Genomic DNA, 17953 nt, shown 5'->3' on the forward strand with positions numbered 1-17953 from the left:
CGTGGGTAGAGCCTTTATGTATTGCTTTTATTTTTAGTACTATTATTTTATATTAAACTCACTACTGCCATCTGAAGAGCAGAAAAGGTAAAGCTGACATTTTTCTAATGAACTCACACTAATGATTTTTGTCTTTGCTTTTATACTTTTTCTTACAAAACTATATCCTGAAAAATTAGGCGGCACGGTGGGCGACTGCTTAGAGCGTCTGCCTCACAGTCCTGAGCAGCGAGGTTCATTCCCCGGCCCCACCTGTGTGGAGTTTGCATGTGTGTGAAAAGCCACACGTGCCCGTGCGGCTTTTCTCCGGGCACTCCGCTTTCCTCCCACATCCCAAAAACATGCATGCAAGGTTCATTGACAACTCTAAATTGCCCGTAGGTGTGAATGTGAGTGCAAATGGTTGTTTGTTTCTATGTGGCTTGCGATTGGCTGGCGACCGGTTCAGGGTGTACCCCGCCTCCTGCCCGATGATAGCTGGGATGGGCTCCGGGACGCCCGCGACCCGCGTGAGGAGAAGCGGCTCAGAAACTGGATGGATGGATCCTGAAAAATGTGCACTAACAGAACAGCAAACTGATATTAACGGATACTTCAACCACTTGGATATGCCATCTGATTCTCTAATGTTGATGTTATACAGCATTTTAATTCAGGAAAGACCATCGTGTGAAATGAGAAACTGAAATATTGTATTGCTATCCATTTCCATGACTTGAGATCAAAATGTGATATGCCATTATCTACATATTACTTTAATTAGAAGTGCAGTGTGATACTTGATATACAGTAAGCATTTGTTTTCAGAGATTAAAAACAATATATTCACAATGACTTTTTTTTGGTTTGTTTTTTACACCCCCTCCAAATGTATTGGAACAGGGTGGCCAATTTATTTACTTTTGTTTTCCCATGAAAACATTTGGGTTTGACATTAAAAGATGATAATGAGACGTCAAGATTTCAGCTTTTATTTCGTGGTACTGTATTTACATATGGATCCGATACACCACTTAAAAGACGGCTATACATATTTGTAACAAAACACCAAAAGTACTGTAACTAGTCGTGTTAAAATATATTCATTTAAATGTAATATTTGGTTGAAAATCATTTGCATCACCAAATGTTTTTCCAGGCTGTCACCGCAGCCTCTTTTGAGTTTGGGGGATAACTGTACAGCGCTCCCTTCAGTCTCCTTTGAAGCAGTTGTTATGGTAATGCCTTTTTGGTCATCATCTTACTGCATAATAAAGGACTTCAAGATCTTTTTTTTGTTGTTGCTTTTTCTTTTCCTCGGTCTACCCATTTAATCTGTCTCTTCCTTAGTACACCAGTAGTTTATTTCTTCTTCAGGGGCCTCATGTACAAAAGGTGCATACGCACACAAACGTGGCGTCCGTTCTTTTTCACGGCAAAGTTCAGATGTATCGAGAGTGAAACGAGCGTGGAAATGTCCGGTGCCTCACGCCAACTTCATGACTGGCGTACGCACGTTTCTACAGCTTTTGGCGCTTTGGCGACACTTCGAGGTGATGCTGGGAAACTGTTCTCATAAATCTGCACATCAGAGACATAAGAACAATTAGCACTGATGAACAATTCATGCCCGTCAACATTTGATTTCAACAACGTAAAAGAAGCAAGGACTCGGAATTCACTTGTTGACCAGTGTATTTAATGAATGACTGACATTGTTGAGGACAGGTATTTTATTGATCAAGGTGATCATTCATGCCGCCTATTGCCCTCTCAATTGCTTCTTGTGACTCCAGCACATGCACTGAAAAAAAAAAAATGGATTCAAATGTGTTGAAATGACATAATTTACCCCGCTTCTCCTCAAAAAAATTAAAGATTTTTTTTCAGTATGCGTGTCCTCTCCTGTGTGTTAAAATAATAAATTGAGTACTCAAAAAGGACTCCAAAGTTTTTGATATCCTCTTTGATATCCTTTTATTTGAATTCAAGAGATTGATTTTCTTGTGCACCTCCACTTCAACTGAGCAACTTCGCATTCAGAAAAATTCTTATTCTTCATGACCTTGCTCATTGGCCTTTTTTCCTGCTCATGCAGAGATCAGGATCTGAGGAGCAGGGTTGAATTAAATACGATTTGCATATTTAAATGTGGGCGTGGGCGGGCAGGGCTTGGCTACTCCAACATGTGCGCTCATTTCCACGTTGATTGGAATGTACGAAGGAAATGTGCTTGGATTCATGCGTACGCACAGATTCATACATCTGGATAATTTTGTGCGTACGCCGTTTTCTGGATTTCAGCGTACGCCATGTTTCAGTGGGAAATCCACGCAAGTCTTTGTACATGAGGCCCTCGGTCATTTAAATGACGGTAAAGGCGATGAACACTGTTTGTGCGCTAGCTGGATTTTCCATCTTCTCTCAACTTCACAAATCCTTGTTTTTCACCCAGACAGCTTTTGGTTACACCGCTTCAATTAAAAAAAAATGCATAATCTGAGGTTATACCATCAGCACTATTTATTGTGGGAATAACCAAGTAATGCTCACGAGCAACAGAACATACTTAGCTGTACATGGTCCAATACTTTGGTGCACATAAAAAATGGGTGAGCTCAAAAAAACCTGTTATCCAATACAGATATAAATACTTGGAAATGAAAGCTGAAATGTCAATCTGAGGTCTCATATTCAGAGACATTTATGTCAGGTATATTGGTCAACAGATGTAGTCCTAATATCTAACATCTGATAGGGTGAACCTCAGACAGAAGAATGTTAATCAGGACCAGTATTATAAGATATACTTTACTATTAACGAGCTATGTCAGTGGAAGAAAGTGCATGAAATGCTTTGTTAAATGATTGATGATGAATCAAGAATCATTGCAGTTGTAACCTAGAAATGCTGAAAGTCAGAATGCAGAGGATTTAAGGTTTAGTGTGAAATGTAAAACAGTGTAATTTAGTGGAAAACAAATGTATTGTTGGGGTGACATAAAGTGCTCAAATTTGGATCAAATAACAATGATCTGGAAATAAATGGTCTAACAGCAGCAGTTCTGTAATTTTTTTGTGGAGTCAATTTAGGAGTCAGACTTATGTCGCTGAATAAAGTCAGTCATGAACTACAAAATTCCAATGAGACTATGTTGCTCCTCAGTTTAAGGTGCAACATAAAAAAGTGGCTATGAGATTATCCTGATCTGACACAAATGTGCTCAAACTAACTGAAACTCTATTAAACCATCAGGAAACATTAACAACTGCCACTCTTGGACGAAACATGGCCTGACCTCAGTGTCTTTGGTGCAAGGTTCAAGGGTGATACCAGTTCCAGAAAAGTAGATGTTCCACATCTCCTGCAGTCCAGCTGCTCCAGCTTTGTAGCTTCTGTCTTGGTCCAGAGTACATCGTACCTGAAAGTAGCGGTCAAGTGTGTCCAGGACTTGATCCGAGACAGAGGATTCGCCACTTTGCTCTTTTGGCTTATAAGAGGCGATGACACGACAGGGGGCGGGGCTAGATGTTTGCTGCTCAAGGATTCCTGTGAGGAAAGTCGCTGTGTCGCACAACAACGCTGAGAGGTGTGCGGCGCAGGACTGCTCCCCGGGGTGACACCCACTGTGGCTGTCACCTGCACGTCCCCACAGAAAGTCCTCCAGTCTGTCTACGATGATCAGCGATGGAGCAATGGGAAAAGTGTTGGTGGGCTCGTGAAGGCCTGCCACTTGCTGGAGCAACTCTTCCAATGTCCTCGGATAGCAGAATTTGATTTTCTTGCAAAAATGAATAAATACATTAGAATGGAACAGCTGACAAGGTATTTCATGCTTATTAATGTATTAACTATAGACATGATAAAAACATTGAAAAAAATAAAAAGAATGATCATCTTTCCAATCTAGATTACCTTGGTAGTCAGCCATAAATCAAATTAAATAATGAATAAACTGAGTTCACTTCTGAACATCCACCTAAAGCTAATAGTATTAGTAATAATGAGACTTAATAAAGGTTTGATGCACAATGCGTGCATTATGACAGTTTTCGGCTGTCACTCCAGATCAGGTAGGAGAACTTTACTTTCAAGGTTTCCCAACCTGATCAGCTGCTTTTAAACATACGTCACACCAGGAAGCAGGAACAGCTTTGACAAAGGTAGCTGTAGCGAAAGCGGAAACTGTCAGCAAGATAAGCGATTTCCTCTTAACTGGAACAAATTGTCTTGAACAAAATAATTTAATAAATAATTATTATTTTTTACGACGACGACAAGATAAACGCTTTTAGAGCAAGGAAACCCCATAGTCTATCAGCAACCTAAGATACAGCAGTAAAGTCCTGATTACAGTAAATATTTGTACGAAAAAACATTCTGGGCTATAAATATTCTTATGTTGCGTGACAACCTATTCTTATTAGTTCATTGTGCGTTGTTCATAAACTCGAAACGATGACGACCTGTACTCAAAAGTAGTGGTTGGAAGTAACAAAGTATAAATCCTACATTACTGTACTTAAGTAGATTTTTCACACATCTAAACTTTACCCGAGTAATTATTCTCCTGACAACTTCAAATGGGCTTATTTATTTTTCAACCTCTGCGGATGACGATGGTATGTAACATTGACATAATTAGAGAGAGGTCAAGTCAACTGCAGTTGACATGTTGATGATTTCAAAATCTTAGTAATTTATGAGACTGGGGGGGAAAAGGACAACAGCAACATGAAGTAACGTGAACCAGGAAGCATTACGTCGACGGCAACAGATTTGGAGAAGCACGATATTCCCCACCCATGGCTGTATTTAAAACGCATTCACTGCCATTGATGGCTTTAGAAGTCAAATATCCATGTTAACTGGGAAGGCTTTTAGTGAATGAGTTAAGAGCACTGATATTGTTGGCTACAAGAATGATTGGTGGTGGTGTTGTGTCTTGTGCCAGCAAAAACAACAAGTTACTGGTGTTAGACAAGACATTTGTTAAACCTGGAAAAAAATAAAGACACTTTTGAACATGAAGGCTAGCTAGCTAAAATACTTTCTTCCCCTCAGTAAAAGCACTAGAAGTTTAAAAAAGAAATGAGAAAGAAAAGTGGGACATTCTATTGTGTGCAGTTACTTTCAGCTGTGTCAAGCAATCAAAACGGGTATTGTTACACATTTTTATATATAATTGACAGAGGGCTAAGTATAAGTATATTTTAGTGACTTTACCTTTTTTGTTTCTTCAACTTAAGGACAGTTTGCAAAGAGTACTTCTCCTTTGAATATACTGTATTTATTGAAACACTTCTGCTTGAGTACACAGTACGTGTACTTTAGCTAGCTCTGTTCACAAGACGTTAAAACTGGTGTCTGGTTTTTATTTACTCCGTATTTCAAACCGTACCTTTAGACTCTCCGGGCTCAGACCTGCTACACAATTCTGCAAAGACACTGGCAAGCTTTGGATTTGCGTTCGGGCGAAGAACACCACTCTTATGCCCATCTGAGAGGCAGCTGTAACAGCCGCTAGAAGCAACACGGAGCGTCCGAGAGCTTGCTCTCCGACTATTAGGACCTTGCATTGTGTCGGTGCTGGGGGAGTCACCCTGAAGTCCTTCTTTGAGTCCGGCTGTGACATAAAGTTTGTGAAAGTATCCGTTAAAACGTCTGCCATTGCCTAAGCTCAACTACAAGTCAGTAGTCTATTTATACGTTGCACATAAGTGTTTGTGTCAATCTAGTCCGTGTAGCAATCACTGCTTGATAAGCAGTCCGCTATTTTTCATTGTGTTGACTGGGATGCAATTTACGTTAATTTCTATGTCTATATTAATTCAATAAATTATATTGAATAACGTGTTAGATGCTGTTAAATAACGTTTAATAGGGACATGTAACGACAGAAGCAGCCGAGTACTTTGGTTAAGTACTTCCGGTTAAGCGCGGGGACAACTTCCGGATGATAACAACATCAGCTGTTGTTGCCAAGATGGCGCATAACCTGGCAGAATTGGAGGTTCCTCTGGTAGTAGAACCGGCCGGCGACCGAGGGAAAGATGTCTTAAGGCGATGCAGGGGGCGACCCAGGCTTACAGACTCAGACCGAGCACAGCGACGCCTTGAATCCCGCAAGAAGTACGACATTCGGAGGGTTTACCTAGGGGAGTCGTACAAGCTCTGGAGTGAGCTCCGAAGGCGCACAAGTCTGAGTGATGCTGGACTGGCAGCCATGTTAATCGTGCTTCATTCCACATTTGGGGAGAAATATCAACAGAGACTCTCGGGGTGAGCCTCCGTGCAGTTTATTTTGACATTTTTATTGATTTCTATGCTTTAGCATCCTAACCTGTGGACAAATTCCATTCTCTTCTGCCACAAGTTTTTGCTTGTCATTTTTCTAAAGTATACTGTACTATTTAAAACTGACAATCAATTCATCAAAAATAAAGCTTTATATAATTTTATATTGCAGGAAAGCTATTACCCCAGAGGGACCAGATAAGTCTGCGCAAAAAAGAGAAGGTGAGTTTCAGTAATAATTACAGTGGCAGGCAGTGCATTTGTTACCTGGGCTTAAATGACTTCATCCACCTCTTAATACCACCACTATCAAGAAGCAATAATAATAATAAAACATCAGAACAATACAAAAACACAGTAAAGATCGCTGTAACCGTTTTGGTCTGACCAAGAGGATTGTAAAATGCTGACGTTATTGTTGACTAGTTAGCTGGCCCTGCTGAGTTAATTCGCAATCTGATTGGTTAAAGAAGCCTCAAGCTGTCTGTCACTGTAAAAACACATTGGTAGCACTGAGTAATGAAATTCTTACCTTACTAGTCTCCCACCACTTACACAAACAATTAAAAATATAACAAGAGAACACTTTTAAATAATGAAATATTAAATTAAAAACAAATTATATAATGTGCAAAGATGCATTCATTCGACTATTGAAGTAGTACATGATGATGAGGAGGTGTCCCACAGTGTAAACATTCAAGTGAGCAGAAGAAAAAATATTGCACAGTGTTGTTCACAGATTGTGATGTAACTTGTTCAAGGAATCTGATGGTTTGTGGGTAGAAGCTGTTTTCAGTCTTGCTGCTCTGGCTGTGACGCTCTGCCAGATGAAAGAAGTTTGAGAATCAGAATCATCTTTATTTGCCAAGTATGTCCAAAAAAACACACAAGGAATTTGTCTCCGGTAGTTAGAGCCGCTCTAGTGCGACAGCAGACAGTCAATTGACAGAGAACACTTTGGAGACAAAGTCATTGACAAAAAAAACAGTCACTGAGCTATAAAGGGTTGCTAGTTGTCTGTTTGACAATTGTGCAAAAGATGCAGAGTCCTCTCGCACTTAGAGAAGTCCGAATGACTAATGTTGCAATTGTCCGGTGCAATGAGCATTGTGCAAAGGGCGCCGAGACTTCAAGCGAGTAGTGCGATAATCTGGACAATGTTGATTGTTCAAATGTTGCAGATACTCCTCAATCAGTGTGCAAATGGGGCAGATGCTACTCTGGCATGAGTGGGCAGTATCGGTCAACAACAGATATGCAAATAGTGCAGCGTGGCGAGATAACTAATGTGAGTGCACGAGTAATATATAATTGGCCCCACACAAATGTGTGTGTTGTGAATGTGTGCAGTTGTGATTTCCCTCTCTGTTTACTCCTGGCATTTTCTCATTGCAGAAGTCAAGTCAGGCCACGACCTGCAAAGATTGCCTGCTTAATCTGTCTGTCGTTTTCATTTTACTCATTATTACTAACAGTCATGTGCAAAGATTTTAATAACTTTATGAAGCTAGCAAAGCTAATAAATCTATCTATCTGTGTGTGTGTGTGTGTGTGTGTGTGTGTGTGTGTGTGTGTGTGTGTGTGTGTGTGTGTGTGTGTGTGTGTGAGAGAGTGTGAACCCTGTTTATAGGATAGGCATGTGAAGATGCTGTCTGTGCAAAGTTAAAAAGCCCAGACTCCTTTAATGATGGTTGTGGTGATGCTCAGAATTGAGTGGTTTTCCCAGGGGAAGAGGGTTAGGAGCCCTCACTATAAGAACTGCCCCCCCTGAGTCAAACAAATGATCAAAGAAAAGTAAAGCCTTTGTTTTTATTTTGTTTATTTCATTGACCAGTTTTGTCTGCTTCTGCTTGTTGCAGGCTAACCTCTTGTTCACACTAACATATTTTGCAATTATCATATCTGGAGTCACTGTCAATCAAAACTTTGGTATGCCATGGTCATGCTGTAGCTCCTCAAAAAATGGTGCGACTAAATAGGTCGCAACAGTGCGACTAGTGCAAAAGTTAGTCCAGAGCCCTGTTAGTGGTGTATCGTTTCCTTCATTATATCAATGTATGGATTTATGTTCCTACGATCCAGCTGGATCGATCTGTGCTCGGCAAGTTAGCTTTCCGGACGTAAATATATCGACTGAAATCATTTTAAAAGGCAATCAATCGATTAATGCGCCACAGAAGACTGGTGATTTAGCCATCAGATACATTTTTTAAAAAGGCAAGAAAATGTCTCTATTTTGTATTGAAAACTATCGAACCATGAATTTTGTCTATCGTTGCACCCCTAATCTATGTATATTTTTTCAAAATTGTTGACCATTGTTGACCAATCTAAAGTGTTAAAAATGACTTGCTCTCTTTGAAGATGCAATAATATGCACAATGGTGATTGCACCGGACTACTGCAATATTAGTCGTTCGAACTGCTCTAAGTGCTAGAGGACTCTGCATCTTTTTGCACAATTGTTTTTTGTCAATGTCTTTATGTCCCCAAAGTGTTCTGTGTCAATTGACTGTCTGTTGTCGTACTAGAGCGGCTCCAACGACCGGAGACAAATTCCTTGTGTGTTTTGGACATACTTGGCAAATAAAGATGATTCTGATTCTGATATAATAACATAGCAGGTTTTTTTGGGGGGGGGGGGGGGGGGATCCTGGAAAGTGATGGTTTCAGAGATGTGAGGTTTCCTGATGCCACTGATCACTAACAAGTGGGGTCAGTGTGTTCTCAACAATCATGTATTTCCAGTTTTTCACATGAGAAATAGTGGAGCACAGAGTCCAAAGCAAACATGGTGAAGCAGCATTTAGCTATTATGATTCACACAAATGGGAGAAGTTGCCAACACAAGTGAGGTCAGCCCCAAGTGTGCATGTTTTGAAGTCCAGGTTCAAAACTCTTCTTTCTTCTCATGCTTTTTAGAGCATTTCCACTTTGAAATGATATTTCTTGCACTATATGCTGTTTCAATTGTGCTCTTATTTTTTCTCTTTGTTTTAAATGTTTATAAGCTGTTCTTTGTTTTTAAATGCTTTCAAGCATGCAAAGCAAATTGAGTTATCTTGTGTATGAAATGTGCTCTATAAATAAATTAGCTTTGCTTTGTTTTGACAATTTTCATTTCACTCTAGCACAGTAGTTGCAATTGTTTTTACATGTTTATTAAAGCGACAGCTTGATTAAAAAGAAGTTACAAGTAGTTAAAAACATCTCTGTCCCAGACCAGCGCTGCTAGGAAGCAGCCATGTTTTCAAGAGCGTAACGATGACGTCACCATGCATTCACGTCAAGACGGAGCATGCGCAGACAGCACAGACCGACACCATTTCGATTCACTGTTTCCATGATGAAAATATTCTTCTGACCGGTTTGACTAAAGGAATACTCCACCCTGTTTATTCCAATTGAGATGTTTATATGGAGCGGTTTCATTCGGTTTGGGCTTCTAAACAATTCTAATCGGAATACAAGGCTCCATGTATTGCTAATATTGCCCTTCTTTCGACCATTAACGATAGTCGCATCAACAACAGACAGAGCCTGTGTTGGTTTCAGCCCAGTAGTGCATGACATGCTTCCTTAATTGTTTCAATTCCACAGAATAAACAGTTCAACAATTCTTAACAGTAAATTATAATGAAATCATCAATTGTTGTGCCCATCCCTAATGGCCAGCTTTGCAAAATCCTTTACTCTCATGTGTCTTTCGCCTGTTGTTTGCCAGTTAAGAGGGAGCGTGAGTCAAGTCTCCATAGCCTGGTGTGTTGGTACCAGGAGCACTTACGTTCCTGCCCTCATGAGCCCCATCTCAGATCTCTGGAGCCCCAGCCCAACTTCTCTACCGCTGCCATCTGGCAATGTGACTCCGACCATTCATTTGTGCAACACCTTTTCTCCCCGCTGAGGGAGGCAAGTGACTCTGAGCGGGAGGAACGAGAAAACGGAGAGGACGATCTCGAAAGTGCTGCAAAAAAAGATGTATTGGTGCCGAAAAGGTTATCAAGCCAGAAGAGAAAAACTAACGCTCTATTAAAAGGTGCATATGGAACATTTAGTTAGTGAGTACCAAACTCCTCAATTTCTTGTCGAATAACATTTTTTTCTTATCTGCTTTCTGTAGATTTAGGAGAAACAATGGTTGCTTCTGAGGGTCAGCACACGATCACAAATGACATAGAACAGACTGAAGTTCTCGCACACCACGCAAGTGTGGAGACCTCCTCCAACGATGTCTCTCTGACAGTCCCGCATGTGTGGGAAATGGAGATGGTGCTGGAGCGGCGACCACAAGGCTCCCCTGAAGCAATGTTTCGCTCCCTCACCTCAGAAGAGGAGATTGAGGATGTGAGGCGAAGCCAAGCTGAAGGTGCAAGAGGAGGACTTGGAGAAGAGCAAGAAGAAGAACAAATTGGGTGCGATTACGAGCGCGTTACTGTGGGAGCATCTTTTGTTGATAAACTGCGGAACACTGATGAGGACTTAAGTAATTCGGTCCCACCCGCCCAGCAGGAGCTGTTGGTCCCGTCTCCCATTCAGGCGGAAGAAAAAGGGGAACTGTTTGATGCACACTCTTTGCAGACGGTGGTGACTAGTTGTCAGATTCCTAACCAGCAGACACATTTAGAAGGCTCACAGGTCAGTACGTGTGTGTGGGTGTGCCGACTTTTCGAGTCGTGAGCAAAGCTCTTTTTTTTGTGACAGACAGATTCATGCTATTTCCATTCATTTTGAATGGGGAGAGTTGATTTGAGATGCAAATGATCTGAGTTACAAGCATGGTAACGAAAGGAATTCAACTCTTAAGACTCATTGTAATACCATTGCATGTGGGAGAGGTCGCCCATGCGTGTCTCAGCCTTTATTGAACGCCGGGAGAATAGTAAAACAAAGACAATGAGTTGCACAAGAAGTACCGGTACATTGCACAAAACAGAAACCAAAACGATTGCCCATACATAAACTATCCGATTCAATCTATCAGCAATGTTATTTGTTGACTGTATTATTGAATTAGTCTAAGGTTATCATCCTTCCTTTTTGTCCACAGCTAATTATCATAACTGGCGCCACCTATGAGGCTCTTGCGCATGATGGCATTCAGCTCAATGTGGGTGCTGGTAATGTGGAGGAAGACACCTGCGCTTCCACTGTCATCGGGGGCGTCACCTACAACCAAGTTTGTGAGCCTGAATCCAAAATGCAACAAGCAGAATATGAAGACTCCATGACAGGTGTGTTACAGTGAGAGCCAGTTCTCCATCAGCCAGGTGTTAGCTGCATGCAGATCGTTTTATTTTGTGGGCTTCCAGTTTGATCTACTGGTTCCCGCCGTAGTCCTGTCAGGTGTCCTTCAGCAGGATACTGAACACCAAGTAGCACCTGATGCAGTGGCACTAAAGTGTGAATGAGCTTTCTTTCCTTTGTAATGAGGCAACATTTTAAAAGTACCTTAAAGTTCAAAAGGTGTTATTTCAAATCGTAGTATTAAAGTAATAGCAGCAACTGTTGCAAATCTGTAAAGTGGCATGAGTGAAAGATTTATTTGGAGTTGTTATAGCTGATATAGTTTGAATTGTGACCTGCAAGCGCGTGCTATACTTACAAACAGCAGACAGTGCTAAGGCAGGTCGATATGGATTTGATATCATGCCTTGTACATAGTATGGTATTATTTCGAATGAGAATTGATCGATTGCTAACGTAACAGTTGGTATAAAAAAATAAAATGCAGCAAGATAGCAATCTGAGTAACTAAAGTGTTCAGGCAGATCGATAAGGAGTTTACATCTTGCCCTGTATTCAGGGACTATTTCTAATGAGAATTTAAAAAAAAAACCAAAAAACTAATATGCTACTTTAAAGCACGGTGGCAACCTACCTAGAGAAAGCGCCAAGGCCGAGTGACAAGGGTTTTACGTCTTGTCTTGCATTCAATTTGTATTTCTAAAGAGAACTGTTCAAATGCTAACATGATAGCAGTTGGTATTCATACGGTAACCTGAATGCAGAGGGCACCATGAGTCCTGAAAGAGTTGAACATTCTTCGAATCGGATAAGAAATGGGCAAGGGTTAGTTACGTTTATAAGATTTCTTCATTCATTTGAGCATTTCCAAATACTATAAATAAGTGATTGCCTCTCAATATTAGGCTTCACACGATCACGATTTTTAGGGCCGAACAGCAAGTTTAAAAAAAAAACAAAAAAACGATAACCGATCAACGATCCGGTCGCAAGCTGGAGTGGAGCAATGTGTCTATTTCCATGACTTGTTCATTTATTGTATATACTTGTGTACTGTATACTGTATCCATCCATTTTCTGTACAGCTTATCCTCACAAGGCTTGCGGGCGTGCTGGACGTCCCAGCTCAAATGATTCTCGAGCATTTTAGACAAAAATTCAAACACCAATGACCTCCAGAGGGCATTCAAGGATTGGCCACTGACATAAGTTTAGGTCAAATCAACATTGCATGACAGAAATAATGGGTGCTAACTTACTGTAATTAAATTACTTTATAGCAATGAAATTACTTTAATAAATACTGTTAATGACATGCTTACTCTAACGTTCTCACTGTCGCAGCTGTTGTCCAGAGTTTGAGTCCGTTTGACTTTTTATTTGTATTTGTATCCGCCCCACCCCCACATGCGTTGCTTGAACGCGGCACGCTCCTCCTCGTGTACATTCCTCAGGTGCTCGATCAAATTTGTGGGTTTCAAGCATTGAGGCGACGTTCCTCACGACGTACTTCACCTGTGCACAGACTGCGAATAACTTGCGTGTTGTTTGTCTGAGACACCGCAAAATAGTCCCACACCGACAACGTGTTTTTCACAGACAAGCTTAAAAAACTTTATTGGCCGTCAGATAGGTACAGCACTGCGCAACAAGACACGTGGCAAGGCTAAAAATAAACTAGCTTTTGGATTCATACGCGACGAAGACGCGGAGTTAAAAGTCTTGCGCGGAGCCGATCGATGGCGTCATCGATCGGATCGGCGACTTATGACATGAAAGCCGATCGGCATAAAATGCTAATTATCGGCCGATACCGATAGCACCGATCAGATCGGCGTAAAGTCTACTCAATATATTCTATTGTGTGTAGGATTAAGTGACAAGCAGCTGCTACAGCCCACCGTTGCCAATCTGGAGCTAAATAGCGATCGAGAGTTGCAGAGGCGTCTGAGCAGGTTTGTCGTCTGAAAAAAAATCTGCATAATAATTAAAAGTGGGGATCTGTATTGTACGAATTTAAACAAAGCTGTTTTTGTCATCGTCATGTCAGATCAAAGAGGAACAGGCGAGGTCCAGTTATTGAGGCTGACGGGATGCTCAAGATGTTCCATTGCCCTTACGAGGGCTGCAGTCAAGTGTATGTAGCCATTAGCAGCTTCCAGGTGAGAGAACCCATTTCATTCATATTTATCATGTCAGCTTTCATGCATGTTGTGTCTCTCAACACTTTTTGTAGAATCATGTGAACCTAGTTCACAGGAAAGGCAGGACAAAGGTTTGTCCACATCCAGGCTGTGGAAAAAAATTCTACCTATCCAACCACCTACATCGCCATATGATCATCCACTCAGGTGGGTTCACAAAGACATGCCTGTGAATTTCTATCAGGATCAGTAAAGCATCGATTTATCTTCTCATGCGAGCAAGAATATCAAGTTGCTAAAAATGAAAAAGGGGACTTTTTGTCTCTAGGTGTGCGAGATTTCATCTGTGAGACGTGTGGGAAATCTTTTAAGCGTAAAAATCACCTGGAAGTTCACAGACGGACTCACACGGGAGAAACACCTTTACAGTAAGCTGTTCATGTTACCGGTGTTCCATCAACTGAAAGCATCTCACCCTGATGTTGCCATCTTTTAGACACAAGCATGAAACATCACCACCGACAACAACAAAAATTGAAATAATAGTTGTAGACCATTGCTTATTTTCCCTGGTATCCTCCAAAGTTATCGGGCATCAATATTTCTATGATACTGTTCAAAATTGCACAAAAATAAAGAAATAAAATAGTTTTCTTTTAGAAACAAGAACAAAATAAATACTGAAAGATGCAATCTGTTCCCCCTGCTAAACATAATGCTAAACAAAGTAAATAGTGTCATCCAATTTTAAAACCGTAACTAGCGTACAAAAAAGCGATTATGTTCCCATAATAAGGTCAACTCAAATGAAACTGTTAACCCTCTAAGAGAAAAAAAAATGTCCTAACTGAAGAAAGAGGTTCCATGTTTGAGCCACGTTGCGATCTCAAGTACGTTTACACACAAAATACGAACGGGATCCAAAGAACACTGTGACCGTGTGTCCTGCAGGCGCAATCTCAGGCATGTTCTTGCATGAAACAGTCATGCTGAAAGCGCGAGGAAGATTTGATCAGAATTGCGACCTCACTGAATAATAACAAAAGTCCTTTGACTTTCTATGCAGACATTACACGCAGACTCTCAGAATTACAATCAGAATCATCTTCAAATATTGTTAGAACTGTATCATTGTCGATGTCATCATATGCTTGGGTCTACAGCGTTTATCTTGTCTTCTATAGCGTCTGTCTTCTTTTTAATAGTTTTTTTTGTTTGTTTTGAAAAATGAGGTTGTTTTTTTTTTCCGAATTTTAACGCCCCACGCATTTATTTGTGCGGAAAGGGGAGCTACTGCAGATGTCGAACTTTTAATGAGAGTCGGTGGGGAAACCGGAAGTTGCGTCATAAAATGAGACGGCAGAGAGGGATGAAACAATTGTATTCATCACTGTATACTATTTATTATTCGTCTAAAAATAGATATACACATTTTAAAATACTTTTATTATCATATGAGGCGGCACGGTGGGCGACTGGTTAGAGCGTCAGCCTCACAGTTCCCAGGACCGGGGTTCAATCCCAGGCCCCGCCTGTGTGGAGTTTGCATGTTCTCCCCGTGCCTGCGTGGCTTTTCTCCGGGCACTCCGCTTTCCTCCCGCATCCCAAAAACGTGCAAATTGCCCGTAGGTGTGAATGTGCGTATGGTTTTTTGTTTACGTGTGCCCTGCGATCGGCCGGCAACCGGTTCAGGGCGTACCCCGCCTCCTGTCCGATGATAGCTGGCATCATAGGCTCCGGCGCTCCCGCGACCCTTGTGAGGAGAAGCGGCTCAGAAAATGGATGGATGGATGGATGGATGAAATGTTCATTTTATTTTGTCTAATTCAAGGCGCCTCAACTGAGCAGTAGGGTTGCTCCGTAGTGACCAGTCACCACTGTCGCGGGCTGAGCATTGCTCAACTGCAGGCCCAGAATTAAAACGGCTTACCAAAACGTCACTCTGCATGGTCTGTCATCTGCATTTTTCTTCCTTTGCATTTTCCCTTCAATATTGTTCCAAAATAGATGTGAAATCTGCGGCTATCAGTGTCGTCAGCGCGCGTCCCTGAACTGGCACATGAAGAAACACACTCCGGAGGCTCACTACAACTACCCCTGCGAGTTCTGCGACAAGCGGTTTGAGAAGCTGGACAGTGTCAAATTTCACAAGTTGAAGAGTCACCCAGAGAAGCTGTCCTCTTGAGGCGTTCACACTGTGACTAAAAGCGAGAGGAACCTTGATGACGACATCATCAAGGGTGATTTGCTTCCACAGCTGTGCAGGACACGGCATATTGCGTGCGATCCTCAAGGCCTGCAAATTCGAGCACTTCCAAATTGATCTTCTTTGGACCATTTATTCAGGCCCCAAAGCTGAATTTCAAAAATGCTTCAGAATAATATTTTCTTTACTTATGGGAATAGGTTTATAAAACAGCATATTGTAAATGTGTAAGTCGATGTATAAATTCCTGACTTCTACTTCAAGTTGAGTTTTTGACTATTTGTGAAATATTTATTCATCAAATCTCTCTCTGTTAATATGCCTTTGTATGATTACGTGCAAATTGCAATTCCCGAGCAGAAAATAGCCAATCATGTGACTCTCATGGGGAGGTTTTAAGGCATATTTAAGTAAGTAAGAATATATTTCCCAATAAAAGGAACCATTGTAGCTCTATGTTGGGTTGGGTTTTGCACATTGTGTGAGCTTAGGTCAAATCATGTTGAATAACTGTAGTTCTTGATTACCATCGAAAGAGAATCATGTATTAAGCGCTTCATTTAAATAATAGCAAAAGACTGCGGCAACATTGAGGTTCAGATTCGGTGGTTCACCAAATTCTTTTGTGCTGTGTGTGTTTTCAGAGCAGTCACAATCTTCGGTTTTCTAAGTGAATATCGTCGGACCTCTTTCTCAGGAAAATTGTTTCCAATTTTGTACTGTACTGTATCTATTTTTGTCTAAGCAAATGCACTTTTTACTTCCCTGTGTGTCCTCTCAACTGATGAATCATTAAAATGTGTGGTGTGGCCTCCATTCCCACGGAACCATTCTTGAACCAAATGATATTTGCCTCGCATCGGCGGTTAATAATGTGCAACGCGCCTTTTACGTAAGTAAAGGGCTCACTCAGTGTTTGTGATCAAGCGTGGGTGGGTGTGCACAAAAGACGTGACACACAGTCATGCAATGACTGATACGGAACCTTTCGCCGTGTGTGACATTCGTCAGCTCTTGAGATACTTGTGTTAACACAGTATTGGGAATACTGACTGCATGTGGTATTTACGTTGCCCACCCCACTTATAAAGAAATCCATTCAACATGTCAAACCGCCAATGATGAAGCAAATGAATAAGCTTCCCGCTCATATGAATCATTTTCTTTTCAGTTTAGTCAGGTTCTATGCGTCGCTCGTGTTCTTTCATCACAGTGTGAAGGTCAATTAAATCCACCTTTTTTTCCAAGGTTTCTTTTCTATCGTCATGTACTGCACATGCAAATCCCTTACAGACCTGTATCAAATATACTGCCAGCACAAAGATAATGTTCAGTTTTGATTGAGACTGTCGGTTATTTAAGAATAGGACTTGTGTGCGCACTACCTGTACTGTAGCTTATTAGAGTTTACAGTTAAGTATTGCCAACAGTAAGTTCATGGATGCCTGTAACCCTGGAGACCATTTTTGTTTTAAGAATCATAAAAATGCAGCAGAGAAGATTATTATTATTATTATTTTTTTTCTCTTTGATGATTATGTTCCTTGTGGGATTGGCTGAGGAACATCCCGTCTATTGGAGGGTGTGGTGTCCATTTGGACTCAAATTGAAGTTACCAAATATGTTCCTAGCTCCTTTTTTTTATGGTCCATCTCGCTTGATTTAGTACTGGTCGTTGGCCTTTTTTTAATGAACAAATAATTATTCATCATTGTATAAATGATGGTACAGACCCAATATTACTATCATTTTCAAACAAAATAAAGTCATCAAAATGTTTTGTGTCTCAGTGTGCTGGTATGGTTTGTTTTTCGGTAAGAACAAATGGCAATCACCAAAGTTGTCCAATGAGTTAGAATATGGCAAAAGGCTCTCGGGGAAGCAGAGAGTCATCCCTAAATGGCCACTAATCCGAGATACCGTATTTGTGTCCATGTAATTCTGCATTGCACGTAGCCCTTTATTGCTCCAGTGAGTGGAAGATTTACATTGGCAAAAATCTCTGCCTTCAAATTGAGTCTGCACAACTTGAGTTTCCACAGGTGCTCCCACGGCCTCCTCCCCCGCTGGTAACCATCT

General features: G+C 41.1%; 2 protein-coding genes across 2 annotated transcripts; one reads left to right on the forward strand and one right to left on the reverse strand.

Annotated features, from left to right (window-relative positions):
• Positions 1-973: 973 nt before the first annotated feature.
• Positions 974-5690, reverse strand: swsap1 (SWIM-type zinc finger 7 associated protein 1). The gene is made up of 3 exons (XM_061700432.1): positions 5382-5690; positions 3279-3761; positions 974-1560 (listed from the first exon to the last, which is right to left on the reverse strand). Exons 1-3 carry the CDS (start codon positions 5649-5651, stop codon positions 1477-1479), a joined length of 837 nt encoding a protein of 278 aa, XP_061556416.1. The 5' UTR covers positions 5652-5690; the 3' UTR covers positions 974-1476.
• Positions 5691-5936: 246 nt separating this feature from the next.
• Positions 5937-17601, forward strand: znf653 (zinc finger protein 653). The gene is made up of 10 exons (XM_061701643.1): positions 5937-6262; positions 6450-6499; positions 10005-10316; positions 10401-10915; positions 11328-11511; positions 13395-13479; positions 13575-13686; positions 13761-13875; positions 13997-14096; positions 15676-17601. Exons 1-10 carry the CDS (start codon positions 5937-5939, stop codon positions 15851-15853), a joined length of 1977 nt encoding a protein of 658 aa, XP_061557627.1. The 3' UTR covers positions 15854-17601.
• The last annotated feature ends 352 nt before the right edge of the window (positions 17602-17953 follow it).

Source organism: Phycodurus eques, chromosome 16 (genome assembly GCF_024500275.1).
Source record: "Phycodurus eques isolate BA_2022a chromosome 16, UOR_Pequ_1.1, whole genome shotgun sequence".
NCBI lineage: Eukaryota > Metazoa > Chordata > Actinopteri > Syngnathiformes > Syngnathidae > Phycodurus > Phycodurus eques.